Source organism: Anolis carolinensis, unplaced genomic scaffold (genome assembly GCF_035594765.1).
Source record: "Anolis carolinensis isolate JA03-04 unplaced genomic scaffold, rAnoCar3.1.pri scaffold_10, whole genome shotgun sequence".
Taxonomy (NCBI): domain Eukaryota; kingdom Metazoa; phylum Chordata; class Lepidosauria; order Squamata; family Dactyloidae; genus Anolis; species Anolis carolinensis.
In genome coordinates this window covers 13,136,245-13,151,544 of record NW_026943821.1, presented here as the reverse complement: position 1 = coordinate 13,151,544, position 15,300 = coordinate 13,136,245, and the positions used below count along the sequence as shown (strand labels likewise).

The window sequence follows — 15,300 nt, the reverse complement described above, 5'->3', positions numbered from 1 at the left end:
AGGGTCTGATGGGAGAACAAGTGCCATCAACACCTGGAGACTATCAAGTTGCGCATTCCTTGGTTTATGTGAGAAATGTGCAGTTGCTGTTGAGTTCACACTTCCAGTTAAGAAATGATGAATTCTGGAAGGCACAGACTAATAATACTTGAAGCGGATCCTGTAGGACCTTGAGACTAACCAAAAGATGTCTGGAATGCAAGCTTTCACAGACCCAATCTACTTCATGTGATACTACTGGATTTCTTTTTATGCTGACACCAATGAACACAACTATGTTTGGAGGGCATCAATTTGCCCACCTTCTGATTTATATGAACACAGTCCACATTACAGAATTAACATAAGTTTCCCAACAGACGCTTCCCTGAGCTTTCTGTTCCCTAAGACTTCACAGCAGCAGTCAAGAGAGAATGTCAGGGATCAGAATCTTCAGTTTAATTACCATAATCTTCATTAACACTGGAAATAATCAACTCAAAACATCCCTATTCCTTATGCTTCACAAACGATAAACCATTTCTGACTAAATGCTCCCCAGAAGAAGGCCTCGCATACTCATGTCCTATCCCATCTCCAAAACCAGACATCCAGTCAAGAAGTTCATGGTTTCCCTCCCTCTCATCCCAAGTCCACACGACTGTTGTCCCACTTCAGGCTGAAGAGAGGAAACCTGAGAGTGTGTAAACCCTTAGGCCGGGCTTCTGGCTCCTCACATGATGCCAAAGGTAGCGCGGCAAGCGTCGGAAGCTGACTCCGCAAGAGCAGCTGAAAACGGCTGGGCCGGGGTTGCAGGTGCCATGTTTCGCCAGATGTTGGTGGCCTTGGAGGGACTTTCCGCAGGTTGAGCAGATAAAGAGAGCTTCTGCCAGGTGCTGGAGCTGGTGACGCAGGAGATGCAGCAGGCCATGGAACGAAGCCCCACATTCACACAGGTAGCTCCGTCCTCGGCGCTTTGGCCTCTTTCGATGGGTGCGGAGCTGAGATACCCGGTTGAAGCAAACACTACAGTCGGGACACTTAAAGCACCCAAGGCGCTTTTTAATGATGGATTTTCTAGTTCTATGGAAGGCCCGCTTGCGGGAGCATTTGTGCGGGCGGCTCACCACAGACCCTTGGCTGCACTGCTCTTCTTCTATCTCCACAACAATCACATTATTCTCCATCACCTCCTCAGTGTGGTAACCTTCCTGCCCAGTTCTCACAGAAGCCTCCCAAGGCTCAGAGGCGACTGGAATGCCACCTCCTGTATCGTACTCCAGGTCTAAGACCTCAGGGTGGTCCCCAGAAGTACCAGGCACCAAAGGGACAATCATTGGACCTTTGGTTGACTGGTCAGTGGTCACAGTAGGAGACAGCTGCTTGTTTTGCTGCTGCAAGTTTTGAAGGTCACCTGGCAACTGAAAGGTTGTTGTTTGGGACTCCCAAGTCTTCTCTCCTTCATCTGTTGGCTCCAAGGTCAGTGTGTTTCCATATGGAACTGTTACAAACTGAGACTCTTGATCTACAGGGACAAAATGGACAGTTGCTGGGTCCAGGGAAGACAGGTGAGGGTCTGAGTCCAAGTAAAAAGTGGGCGACCCCTCTGAGGTCTTGATGATCACCTGTTGGAGGGGACTGGGCCCCATTTGGCTGTCCACAGTGGCTGCCTGCTCCTCAGCCTGTAGGAGCACAGTCCTAAAAAGAGTACAAGGATTCTGGCCTGCCCAGTCAGCTCCTATGACTGCCTGATCTTTGATGCTTTCTAACTGCAAGGAATTCAAGCCTGCTTGGTTATCCAGGAGAGTTGCTTGCTCTTCAGCCTGGAGGAAGAGGGGCCTCACCTCATTCATGTTCCCCTGGCTTTCAAAGACAGCAGCCTGTAACTCAGTGTAGCGATGATCTGGCGCAACAGCCACAGCTTCTGCCCCAGCATCATCCACAATGATTATCTGATTTTCAGCATTCAGGACTGCTGACTGATAGACCGTCCCCGCCACCTGACCTTCTAAGATAGCATCCTGCTTCTGCCATGGCTGCAGGAGATTGACACCTCCGTCTCCATCCAAGATGGCAACAGAATTTTCTGGGAAGGTGGATCCGAGCAGACCCTCAGCCTGTGAAGCCTCGGGAACCAACTTTTTATGGTGCTTGAGGGCCTTTCGCCTGTTGGCCTTCAAGACACCTCTTGGCTGCTTCTGACTCTCTTGGGAAACTGGGGGGCCAGAAGCATCCCCCCCTGCTACAGATGGGTTTTCAGTAAGGGGCTTGTAAACATAGGAAATCTGGGAGGAGCGCCGGCTTCCTTTCCTGTGACAGACTTTGATGCCCTTGCGCACCAGCTTCAGATGCCACTTGGTGTGGCGAGCAAAGTGCTCAGGGTGCAGGAACCGCTTGCCACACTCCAGGCAGCGAAGCTTTCGCGGTGGAGAGTGAGGCTGAGGTTGGGGTTGCTGCTGTTGTTGTAGCGCTGTCTGTTGTTGCAGCGCTGCCTGCTGTTGCAGCGCTGCCTGCTGTTGCAGCGCTGCCTGCTGTTGCAGCGCTGCCTGCTGTTGCAGCGCTGCCTGCTGTTGCAGCGCTGCCTGCTGTTGCAGCGCTGCCTGCTGTTGCAGCGCTGCCTGCTGTTGCAGCGCTGCCTGCTGTTGCTGTTGTTGATGCTGCTGTTGCAGCACTGCCTGCTGTAGCTGTATTTCCTCCTGAATGTGATCCTGGAGGTGTTGGAGATAGTGCCACTCTTCCATGAACACCTGCAGGCACTTCTGGCACTGGTAAGCACCAAGCACTGGGGGAGAGGGAATGTCTGAGACCAATGGGCAGGGGTACATGGGAGGGAGCCAGTTCTCATAATCTAGTGGCTTCACAGGAGAGGGTGGGGCTGGTGGCCGCTGGGGTGGCGCACGCTGGACCTGCTGGCGCCGAACTGGTGGCCGCTCTACAGGCCGGGAGGGACGTCTCACAGGCAAGCAGAAGCTGAAATAGCCCTCTCCATCATCGTCACTGCTGGAGACATCCAAAGATTCCCAGGAAAGGTAATTCTTGGCATTTTCCTAGTAGAAGAGAGGAAAAGGAAAGGTATTAGCAGAATGCATGGGAGGAGCATACACTAAATTTCACATCTTATTGACAGAGCTGTGTTAAAATTATGAGGGAGGGAGAAATCACAGAATGATGCCCAAGTTCATTTTTCTATTCAATTCAACCCTCCTACTTTCAGCTTCATATCACTGTACATTTAACTTAGAATTACATTGCAACATTATCCAATGCCCAGAAGCCTAAATGTCCAGAGTCGCTAAATGAGATTCTCAAATGTCCAGGAGGGACAGCATAATCCCTTGTCCCTCTGTTTATCAGTATTAAACCACCAGATTCTTTAAAGCAAAATCCAAAGCAGTCAACAACAAAAAACACAATACGTTAGAGAATCAAGATAATTACCAAAACATGCAGGCAAAAATCAATTAATAAAAACTGGCAGAATAAGCTCATACACAAATATGTGGTTCACACATATCCAACTAGTCCTATTTATACAGAAAGCAGGACATATAGTAAACATGGCTGTGGCAAGACTTTCAGCGCCTAGGTTTGATGTCAAAAAGGCATTCATCCATGTATTAACCCATTCAAATTTAATCTCAGAAAGTGGGAAGGCAAACAGCAAGGCCCAACATCAGAAAGAAATTCAATACAATATTCAGGTTGCAAGATCCCCAGGGTAGACTGGAGACAGAACTCTCATCTAAAGATGTGAAGGTCTGGATGAAAACTGCAAAAATATGGAAACAACACCTCCCCCCCCCCACACACACTGAAGATTTTGTTCTAGAAAGGTTGAAAAAAATGGATGACAAAATATTTTCTTTTAGAATAAAAACAGTTAAAGGCAAATTGTTCTCATACTGACGGTCCCAAAAATTATTTCTAAAAGCAATGTACTGGCAGTGTTTATGTAGGACCATATATAGTATCAGATCAATTACAGAACTGAAGGTATTCCTTACAAAAAGTGCACTCACTATATATCAAACATAATTTAATGCCAAACAATGCATTTTACATTCCTGAAGCAACTAAGCAATTCTTAACTTTGAGAATGCTAATACTGCTCATTATTTCTAAACAGTTGTTGTTTCTTTAGAGAAACCTAGAAAAAGAAGCATATTTTGTTTCCCATGGCTTTAAATTTTGACATCTTTGCTCCTGATATCTAGATTCTGCCCTGTGTCTGATTACCCACTCCTTTTTCAGTTCTTCAAATTGTCCACATATGTGTGTTTGGCAGTTCCTTGGCTTACTTTTATGTCTCTAGTCCTCCATATTGCCAAGCAGACATAAAGCCCTCCTTCTCATAATAAAAACGGGAATAAGACAAAAAAAGGCCAAGAATTACTGTAATGTGAGCTATTGTAAACAGTCGTACATATATGGCTGTTTTTACAAATAATGAAGGAGTAAATATATGAACACCTTGCTTTCAATATTTTGTTCTTCGTTCTAAAACAAAATATTTCATAATCAACTTTTGGCAATATTTCTGAGAAAAAGACTTTGAAGAGCATTTCCTTTCCTGCCATACACAACACAGACATTGCAATGTTTCTATAAATGCAACGATTTGGGTATTTCACATTCCTTACCAAATGTAAAGGCAATTCCTCCAGCATTCCATCTTCGGTCACTTCAATTTCAGCTCCAACTTCGATTCCTGCCACAACATCCATTGTGCCCTAAAATGAGGAGAAACACCACTGATTAATTACAGTGTTCCCTCACTACTTCGCAGTTCACTTTTCACGGATTCGCTGTTTCACGGTTTTTCAATAAACTCTAAAAGACTATTATAAATCATAAAAAATTACAATTTACAGCCTAAGGAAGAGAGGAAGGAGAAGCCAAAGGGAGAGGAAAAGGAGCCCAAGCGGCAACAGGCGGAGGAAGCGGTGATTTATTAGCACACAATTGGTTGATAAAGATTTAAAATAGTGTATAACTACTAAAATAATGTATAAATATTAAAATAAATATAGCATCCCTACTTCATGGATTTTCACTTATTGCGGGTGGTCCTGGAACCTAACCCCCATGATAAATGAGGGAACACTGTACCTCCTTTCATTTCAAACTCTATAAGCATGAATTCCAAAATTGTGGGAGACATATCAAGGATAGCACTCAAGTCCTTCTACACTGCCATTTAAAAACTAGGTTATCAGTTTGAACTGGATTATATGTCAGTGTAGACTCATATAACCTAGATCAGATTGGATAATGTGGATTATCTGATTTGATAATCTGGATTATATGGCAGTGTAGAAGGGGCCTGAGACTTTATCACTAATCCTTGTTTCCATACGAAGCTATTTTTTTCAAATCCAATAATCACAGGGACAGAAAGTGAGGTGACTTCTTCTAAACAGGGCCACAGCCAGAAAAACAAACCCCAAAGGGGTGCTCCCCCTTCCCTATACTATCCAAAGTGAAATATATATATATATTCACACTTGCCTCAGGCAGACAAGGGCTCTTTCTCCCACCTTGAACGTTAGTCCAGATATATAAACCCCACTTGCCTAGTTTCCAACAGACCTCACAACCTCTGAGGATGCCTGCCACAGATGTGGGCGAAATGTCAGTGGAGAATGCTTCTGAAAGATGGCCAGACAGCCTGAAGACTCACAGCAATCCAGTGATCCCAGCCATGAAAGCCTTCGACAACACACAGAACCCATTTTGTTCATAATCTGTGGACTGCCTAGATCAGGCATGGGCAAACTCCAGCCCTCCAGGTGTTTTGGACTTCAATTCCCACAATCCCTAACAGCTGGTACCGAAGTTTGCCTATGCTTGGCCTAGACAGGAAAAAAGGAGCAACGAATTCAAACAAGAGGGGGAGAAACGATTCAACCCAAACTTTGGAAGAAATTTCAAACAGTGCAATGCTTTGGAGGGTGGAGGATTGCCAAACTCGGGAGGATTTCAAGCAGATGGCCATCTGTCAGGAATGCTTTGATTGTGTCTCCCTGCATGGCAGAATGGGGTGGCACTGGGTAGCAGTCGGGGTCTTTCCCAATTTAAATGAATTTAATACACAACACAGAGCCTAGAAGCATTGCCTAAAGGGCGATGGAGTCTGTTTAATTAGAGGATTTGAACCAGATGTTCATCTGCCGGGAGTGCTTTGCATGTTTCCTGACAGAATAGGGTTGCACGAATGGCCCTTGGGGTCTTTTCCAATGTAATGATTCCAAACCACGGCTAGAGTCGAAAAGCAGACTTACTGAGACAGTAGTCCACCTAAATCCTTACTTTGGAGCTGAAGGAAACAAGGGCAAAACCCAGGGCCCGCCTCACACCCCAGGCCTGCCCTGACGCCCGCCGGAGAACGAAGCCCTCAAGGCCCCTTCGTTACTTCCTTCACTCCCTCGCCTCGCTCCCGCTCGACCTACCGAGGCGTATCCTGCTGGCCTGCTTGCGGCTCCGGCCCGGCCTAGCAAGCCCTCCCGCATGATGATAAAGCTGCTGCTGCTCCTGAAGCTCCTCAGAGGATTAGGACCGGAAGTACCCTCCCACCTCGCGTCCCGAGGAGCTTCCCTTCGCGCGCCGCCGCCGCCGCCAGAACTCCGCCCCTTCCCCGCGCAAGGCCTGCCGGGAGATGTAGTTCTACTGGAACCTCCGCCAGATTGGGTTGCTGTGAGGTTTCCGGGCTGCATGGGCATGTTCCAGAAGCATTCTCTCCTGACGTTTCACCCACATCTATGTGGCAGTATATGGCCTTAGAGAAGGGAGGATATTTTAATAGTCCAGTGCTTAACTAAGACTTCAACCATCAGATTTCTTTCTTGACTCTGCTGAAGGTCCCTTGTGTGCCGCTGGAGAAGTGTCTTAAATCTCTTTGTGCCTCAATTCCCCACTGTCAAAATGGGGGGCAGCAGACTCCTACCTCACAGGGTTGTTGTGGGGATAAATTTGTTGATGGGGTTGTTGTATGTCTTTCGGGCTGTGTGGCCATGTTCCAGAAGTATTATCTCCTGACGTTTCGCCCACATCTATGGCCGGCATCCTTGTGAGGTTGTGAGGCGACCACTGAGGATGCCTGCCATAGATGTGGGCAAAACGTCAGGAGAGAATACTTCTGGAACATGGCCACACAGCCCGAAAGACATACAACAACCCTATGATCATGGCCATGAAAGCCTTCGACAACAAATTTGTTGATATTTGTAAGGCACTCAGAAGAAGTGAGTGGTGAGTGCTATAAAAAAGCCAGTAAATTTTACTTTCTTTTAAAGTCCAGCAAAATGGTCCGATCATCGCTATGATGGCAATGAGGCTGTCTTCTCCCTGGATTATCTCTAAATTCTTGATCAACTAGAGCAGGGTGGGTTTTTAAATATATATATTCATGGGGCAATAGCTGAAAAAGCTGCATAGAGCAAAGGGCTTCTTGATAGTTTTCCTTCACAAAGCCTCTGAGAGTTGTTACCCCTTATTGCATTTCGCTCACTCGCTGCTGATGTCTTCAAATGCCCAAAAATGAGAGGACAGACTCGGCCCTTTACTAAGCACACATTAAAAACCCTCTTGGCTTTTGGGGGCCATATGGAAAGTTACCATGGGCTGGGTTGAGCCCCTTGGCCTGCACTTTGTCATTTTTCTAGAAGTACAAACTCAGATAGAATCAACAGTAAGTACGTTCTTGATGCATCGTTTCATTCAGTGATACATCCTGTGCTTCCATGTGCTGCTGACTTACTGCTGGAAATAGAGGTTGAATGGCCAGAGAAGCAATGCAACGATCCAATTGATAGATCAAACGGTGCAGATTGATGCTTCACCGTAATAAATTCAATGACTTGAAATGTTTAAAATGTCAGCATCCACTTGGAGACAATGTCCTTTAATATATGTTCTCTCCTGTTGTAAATAACCTTGATTCGAAGATAGAAACATGAATGTATGGAGTCATTCAAAATATTTATTTACTGCCTGAAACCAGGCAAAGCAAGGAGAGCCATTCCTAGCCTTTTTTTCCTTTTTCTCAGGCTACTATGCTATGTCAAAAATGCTGCAGGTTAACATCCAAATAGGAATTGAAATTTTTAGAGGATCTCAGAGCTCATTTGTTAGAATTCTGGCACAGTATTTGCTCATTAACTGAAATCTAAAATTCCAAAAATTAGCCGTTTCATGAACTCAAGAACTGTTTGACCCAGTAGATCTCATTCATTGGGATGGCATTGGTTTTGAAACTACTTCCTTTGGTCTTTAAATTTAGGGTGATCTACAATGGGCTCTGATATTGCAGCCACTGGTATCCATGCCAGTGATTCTTCTTTCCAATGCTGTCAATGTGGAATTTACTTTAGAAATGTGCTTGAAGGGCAGGGTGGAAATGTTTTCTATCCCACAGCAGCCTTCCCTGTCTCCCCCAAATCATTTCTGGGGTGCCTGGAAACCCTCCAGACTCTGTTTTTTGAAGATGTGGGAAGCTGCCACGGGGAGAAGAAGATTAAGTGAAACTAAGACAGTGATCAATAGACTTCCAAAGACATTTGTAAAACGATGAGTGAGTTCTGTGAGTTGTAGTCCAAAAAACAACCCCCCCCCCCCAAAAAAACAAACCCAAACTTCTCTAAACACTGTCAATAACTGAGAAAGTACCTTGAATAGTACAATCCAAAATCCCCATTATTTCCCTGGTCACTTACAGCATTTGCTTCAACCTTTTTAGTAGCTCTCTCAATAAGGTTGACATAGACCTGTAAGAACCATGAATATGGCCCATCTTACATTTTTACAGACTACTAATTTTAAGGGGCATTTGTAAGACAGGATAGGACATTATGCCATGTAATCTGGAAATTTCTGTTTTCTTTTAGAAACGAGTTGATTAACAAGACTTTTCACCTTGGACTGTATCCTAAAACTATGTTGATTTTAAAAAAGAAAACTATCCCTACATGCCAAGAATTGAGGCATATTCTCACAGGCATTTTAGAAGTAATAACAGAGGGAAGTAATTCCCTCTGTCTCTAATACTGTACCCTAACAGCTCCATCTGTCAGCTCCAGCTTCCTATGCGGGGACATGAGAGAAGCCTCCCACAAGGATGGTAAAACATCTGGGTGTCCCCTGGGCAACGTCCTTGCACATGGCTAATACTCTCACACCAGAAGCAACTTGCAGTTTCTCAAGTCACTCTTGACACGAAAAACAAAACAAAACCCACATCTATGGGACGTATCCTCAGAAGAGGGCCAGTTTGCCCATGCCTATTTCACAGCCTTCTCTATCATAGAGTGCTGGTGCCTCACCAAACTACAACTCCCAGAATCCCATAGCATTGAGCCGTCAGTTAAAATAGTGTCAAACAGCATCAACTCTACTATGTAGATGCACTCCAGGATTCAAATCCTCTCCGCAATGGGTGACACATTCCCAGCCTCTGAGGAAGGTAAAGGCAATCCCCATTTCTGAACCAATCTTGCAAAAAAAACCCCAAAACCCTGGGATACGGTTGCCATTAATGCGTATCGACTTAAAAGTCCACTACAACTACAACCATCAGGATCTATCTGCGCACGCGCACAAGTGGGCCTGGGGACTGGTCGACTCGCTTATACAGCGCATGCGCCCAATCGGAGCTAACGCGCACTCCGAACGAGGGCTGAGAAATGAGTTCCTGCGCGTGCGCACTACCTAAGGCAACGGTGGCCGACGAGGCTCGTTCCCCAAGATGTGTTGATTCACGCCCGACGCCGCACCTCGACCTCTCCGCAACAACGGAGCGCGCGCCTTCGGTGCCTGGCGCTGCCTTTTGGCTCGAGGAACGTCCCTTCATAAACGGGATTATCGCCTTTTAAGGCTCCGCCGGTCAGGTATTTCTCCGAGGGAGGGAGATAAGGCTCGTTTGACGTTTGCGAGCTGTATCCCTCCGCCCTAGGAAAGCGAAGCGCAATATAGTTCTGGCTATTGATATTTTTCCCCGTCGTATCCCTCCACTGCATAGTTACTTAGCAACGGGACGCATCTCTGTGAAAATATCCATTCGCTGGAGGCACTATAGTCCCTTTGTGACTCCCATTTCCTGCTCAGGGATTTTGGTTCGAGATCTTAAAAGATAATTTTGGATTTTGATTTGGTTTTCATCCTCCCAGTAGATAGGCCCTAGCATGGGAAACGTTTGGCCAAAGGGATGAAAGGGAACTTCATCCCTGGGTGCATTTTGGAAGAGGCCTTCAAGTGGTCTCTAGAAATTAAATATTCTCCTTCCTTTCTCTTTCCTGCTTTCTTTCCTTCCCTCCCCTTATACCTTTCCCTCTCCTCTTCTACCTCCCCCCATTCCTTTCCTCTTTATTTTTCCTCTTTCCTTCTTTCTCTTCCTAATACATATGTCACCTAGTAACAGCCAATCCTTCACTTAGGGCCCTTCCACACAGCCCTATATCCCAGAATATCAAGGCAGAAAATCCAACAATATCTGCTTTGAACTGTGTTATCCGAGTCCACACTGCCATATATTCCAATTCAAAGCAGAAAATGTGGGATTTTCTGCCTTGATATTCTGAGTTATATGGCTGTGTGGAAGGGCCCTTAGCCACAGCCAATCTGCTTTGCTCCCTTCCTTTCCCTCTGCTCTGAACCGGAAAACATTGTTTGTTGTTTATTTGTTCAAACCCTCTCAGTTATTTTAAGTTGGAGAATGAAGAGTCTGTATGCCAAGTTTGGTCCAGATTCAGTAACCTAAGGGTCCTCCTACACAGCTTTACATCCCAGAATATCAAGGTAGAAAATCCCACAATATCTGCTTTGAACTGGGTTATCTGAGTCCACACTACCATATATTCCAGTTCAAAGCAGAAATCGTGGAGCCATTAAGAGAGGAGGATAATAAATACTTATTATTATTATTGCTGTTGTATCTGAGCATGGTAAATAAGTTGGAGGGTTAAGTTATTGTATTCTTAATGTGGAAATAGCATGGCCCACCAAAACTGATCTTGTGGCCCGTGAAGATTGCCCATCTCCTTCCTCTCAGCTTCCTATTTCCAGTAGAAGAGCTAAATATCCAAGGAACACAATTTTTGATGAATTGAGTCATCCATACATTGTGTTTTGGTCCACAGAGCACTTAAAACTAAAAGTAAGCTTCAGAATATTTCCTATTTATTTGGAAACCACACATTTTGGAGCCTGGAGGGTGGAAAATGGAAGGGACGTGTTTTGCTTATGGCAGGTTTCCTACTCTTGTTCTGTAACCTGCATCTTCCCTCTGATCTCCTTTAAGGACATTTATCCCATGCTGTCATCCAGAAGTTTTGACGTGCATCTCTTCCGATTTCTAGGTTGCATTTCCATATGTCGGAGTCAGGGCACAGCCAGCCTGGGCTGTATGAACGACGACGACGCTGGAACCGTGATAAGGAGATGGGCCACCAGAGTCTGTCTGGGCCGGGTCGGGATCGTGACTATGTTCCCTGGGACAGAGACCGAGATCGGCGGGTAATGGCCCACACACTGGTTGGGATGAAAGTAAGAATGAATGAAGGAGCCATTAGGGTGCCCACCTTCAATCTTCTTTCCTTTTAGGACCCTGTGGATGAGCCTGTAGGAACCATGATGCAGAAGACACCCATCATCCTGGCTAAGCCACCAGCAGAGAGGGTAAGCTGTGGAATCATAGAATAGTAGAGTTGGAAGAGACCACATGGGCCATCCAGTCCAACCCCCTGCTAAGAAGCAGGAAATCGCATTCAAAGCACCCCCGACAGATGGCCATCCAGCCTCTGCTTAAAAGCCTCCAAAGAAGGAGCCTCCACCACGGCCCCGGGGAGAGAGTTCCACTGTCGAACAGCTCTCACAGTGAGGAAGTTCTTCCTGATGTTCAAGTGGAATCTCCTTTCCTGTAGTTTGAAGCCATTGTTCCGTGTCCTAGTCTGCAGGGCAGCAGAAAACAAGCTTGCTCCCTCCTCCCTATGACTTCCCTTCACGTATTTGTACATGGCTATCATGTCTCCTCTCAGCCTTCTCTTCTGCAGGCTAAACATGCCCAGCTCTTTAAGCCGCTCCTCATAGGGCTTGTTCTCCAGACCCTTAATCATTTTAGTCGCCCTCCTCTGGACGCTTTCCAGCTTGTTAACATCTCCCTTCAACTGTGGTGCCCAAAATTGGACACAGTATTCCAGGTGTGGTCTGACCAAGGCAGAATAGAGAGGGAGCATAACTTCCCTGGATCTAGACGCTATTCCCCTATTGATGCAGACCAGAATCCCATTGGCTTTTTTAGCAGCCGCATCACATTGTTGGCTCATGTTTAACTTGTTGTCCACAAGGACTCCAAGGTCTTTTTCGCACACACTGCTGTCAAGCCAGGCGTCCCCCATTCTGTATCTTTGATTTCCATTTTTTCTGCCGAAGTGAAGTATCTTGCATTTGTCCCTGTTGAACTTCATTTTGTTAGTTTCGGCCCATCTCTCTAGTCTGTCAAGATCGTTTTGAATTCTGCTCCTGTCTTCTGGAGTGTTGGCTATCCCTCCCAGTTTTGTGTCGTCTGCAAACTTGATGATCGTGCCTTCTAACCCTTCGTCTAAGTCATTAATAAAGATGTTGAACAGAACTGGGCCCAGGACGGAGCCCTGCGGCACTCCACTTGTCACTTCTTTCCATGATGAAGACGACGCATTGGTGAGCACCCTTTGGGTTCGTTCGCTTAGCCAATTACAGATCCACCTAACCGTAGTTTTGTCTAGCCCACATTTTACTAGTTTGTTTGCCAGAAGGTCGTGGGGGACTTTGTCGAAGGCCTTACTGAAATCCAGGTACGCTACATCCACGGCATTCCCTGTATCGACCCAACTCGTAACTCTATCGAAAAAAGAGATCAGATTAGTCTGGCATGACTTGTTTTTGGTAAATCCGTGTTGACTATTAGCAATGACCGCATTTGTTTCTAAGTGTTCGCAGACCACTTCCTTAATGATCTTTTCCAAAATTTTGCCTGGTATTGATGTGAGGCTGACCGGACGGTAATTGTTTGGGTCGTTCTTTTTTCCCTTCTTGAAGATAGGGACCACATTCGCCCTCCTCCAATCTGCTGGGACTTCTCCCGTTCTCCAAGAACTCTCGAAGATAATTGCCAGTGGTTGTGCTGTCCGCCGGACAATAAAAAGCTATAAAACTGAAACGTGCTGTCCTTTATCCGGGCGAACTGCAAATCCCTATAAGCTGTCCTATAGATATTGAACGACTGAGTCTGGATAACTTCAAAAAAGGATGTTTATTCATACAAGGTTGTAAACCTGGCACAGATCTTAAAGTTGCAGAAGATGAAACAAATTTCTATAGGTTTTAGTCACAGAATTATCCCTGGTTCCAGAAGGCAAAGGTGATTATAAAACCACTATACCCTAATCACGCTGCCTATATTAGAAGGAGAAACTCTTTCCTTCCCTATCTTTACAGCAAAGATTAGTTCTAGAAGCGATGGAATAACTCTGCTCCTCTAACTAGATTTCCTATTCCAGATCAATATAATTCAATACTTATCTAATTTGGATAGGCTTAGATTGGCCTGGTTTTGAGGATGATTTGTCCCAGTTAGCCTTGCACAGCTCCAGCACGTTGGAAGACTATAGCCAGAATGAAGCTCCAAAATGGAGACTAGACCCTGGTAAAAAGGGCGGTCCTAAGATGTTGCACTCTTTGACCAATCACTGCAAAGAAAACTGCAGCCAGCTCTTGCAGATTCCAAGCCACCTTTCCTAGGCCTTTGCAGCCAGAGGCTCAAACAAAATGTAAAGGAGGGAAAACAAACAAACGACCAATAGGTAAGGCAAACCATCGTCCTGGGGGACGGAACACTCCCCGCTAAATTCCCAGGATGTGGGAATTTACCAATCAAAAACATACAAACACCTTTGTATACACAACAATAAAACAGTATAAAACTTACACACTTTGGACAAGCAACACGAGATTGCTGGTTGGTCTGTCCAGGACAGACATTTTGTCCTTACTATGAGTCTTTACTTGAACTTTTCTAACCTTACCGTCAGGGCAAGGAAAGGTCTTTAGTATAATGCCCATAGGCCAGGCATAGCGGGGCAAGTCTTTGTCCTTTGGCAACACAAGGTTTTTAACCTCAATGTTGTCCTGTGGGCTTTGCCAGATTCTTCTAGCTTGAAGCTGGCTTAAGTACTCAGCTTTCCACCTTTTCCAAAAGTGGTTGGCTAAGGTCTGCACATGCAAAATTGGTGCCACAGTCCGACCAAATTAACTTAATTGGCCCTCTGAGGGCTATGAACCTTTTCAATGCATTTATGAATGATGAAGTGTCCATTCCCTCTGCAACCTCTATATAGACAGTTCGTTTTGACAAACAAGTAAACAAACCCGCCCATCTTTTGTTATTTACAACACCACCCCTGGTTTTCCTAGTGACAACCTCCCAAGGACCAAACACATCGATTCCCACATGGGAAAAGGGGGGGTCTGTCAAAGTCCTGTCCTGAGGTAACTCAGCTATCAGCTGACTCTGACAGTTACGTCTGAGTCGCCGACATTTGACACACTTAAAAATAACACTGCTGACCAAACTTTTAGCATTTACCACCCACAGGCCTTCATTTCTAAGGGTCGCCTCAGTCAGAGTTCTACCTTGATGATGGATTTTCTCATGGTAGTGACGAACCAACAACAAAGCAATATGGCTATTGGGGGGTACAATGATAGGGTTCTTTATACACACTTTGAGTTTAGCTTTGGCTAACCTTCCTCCAACTCTCAAAATACCCTCCTTGTCTAGAAATGGGTTTAACTCATTTAGAAGACTTTGATTAGGGATGTTGAGCCCTTGCTCTAGCCTAGCTATTTCCTGCTTGAAAGCAGATCTCTGTACTGACTTGAATATGACGCTCTTAGCCTTTATCATATCCTGGACCTGTAAAGGCTCACTATCTTTGCAAGCTAAACGATGTATAAGCCTAGCTACTGCTCTAAGAAGACTGTGCCACTCCGAAAAACGTTCAAAACGGTGTGGTTCCAGGCAAGATCTTTGGCCCATCTTGATTTCTGTGGTCATCTTGCAAACTTTCACCTCTGCACTTCGTGAGACTTGAGCATTCATAATGTCCGAAAACCTTTGCTCATCTTTCGAGAGCGCTGTGGCTTCGTCTCTCTCAGAGACTTTGAAGATGGAGGAATACTCTGGAGTTATTGCTTGGCAGTAGACCGAGATATGACTTAGGCAACTGCGCACAAGTGTAGGACGTCCACCTTTAAGCACCTGTGCTTGATTGGAGTCCAACGACGATGGTGGGT

The 15,300-nt window shown here is 45.6% G+C and overlaps 2 protein-coding genes across 4 annotated transcripts in view; one reads left to right on the top strand and one right to left on the bottom strand.

The window, feature by feature from the left end:
- Positions 1-416: 416 nt before the first annotated feature.
- On the bottom strand, positions 417-9,809 carry LOC103279301 (uncharacterized). 2 transcript variants are annotated; one of them, XM_062962062.1, is made up of 3 exons: positions 9,682-9,809; positions 4,620-4,709; positions 417-3,026 (listed from the first exon to the last, which is right to left on the bottom strand). In XM_062962062.1, the coding sequence occupies exons 2-3, from the start codon at positions 4,701-4,703 to the stop codon at positions 654-656; spliced, it is 2,457 nt and encodes an 818-aa protein (XP_062818132.1). In that variant the 5' UTR covers positions 4,704-4,709; positions 9,682-9,809; the 3' UTR covers positions 417-653. The 2 variants fall into 2 exon arrangements, with proteins under 2 accessions (XP_062818132.1, XP_008111976.2); XM_008113769.3 differs by lacking the exon at positions 9,682-9,809 and adding an exon at positions 6,429-6,580.
- Positions 9,723-15,300, top strand: part of smg9 (SMG9 nonsense mediated mRNA decay factor) — an 18,852-nt gene continuing 13,274 nt past the window's right edge. Inside the window, exons 1-3 of one of the 2 annotated variants that reach the window (XM_008113772.3) lie at positions 9,723-9,860; positions 11,328-11,484; positions 11,572-11,646. In XM_008113772.3, the coding sequence (XP_008111979.1) occupies positions 11,341-11,484; positions 11,572-11,646 (219 nt within the window). In that variant the 5' untranslated portion in view covers positions 9,723-9,860; positions 11,328-11,340. Of the gene's footprint in view, positions 9,861-9,939; positions 11,126-11,327; positions 11,485-11,571; positions 11,647-15,300 lie in introns of those variants that run through there. The other variant, XM_003222811.4, reaches the window with a different exon arrangement.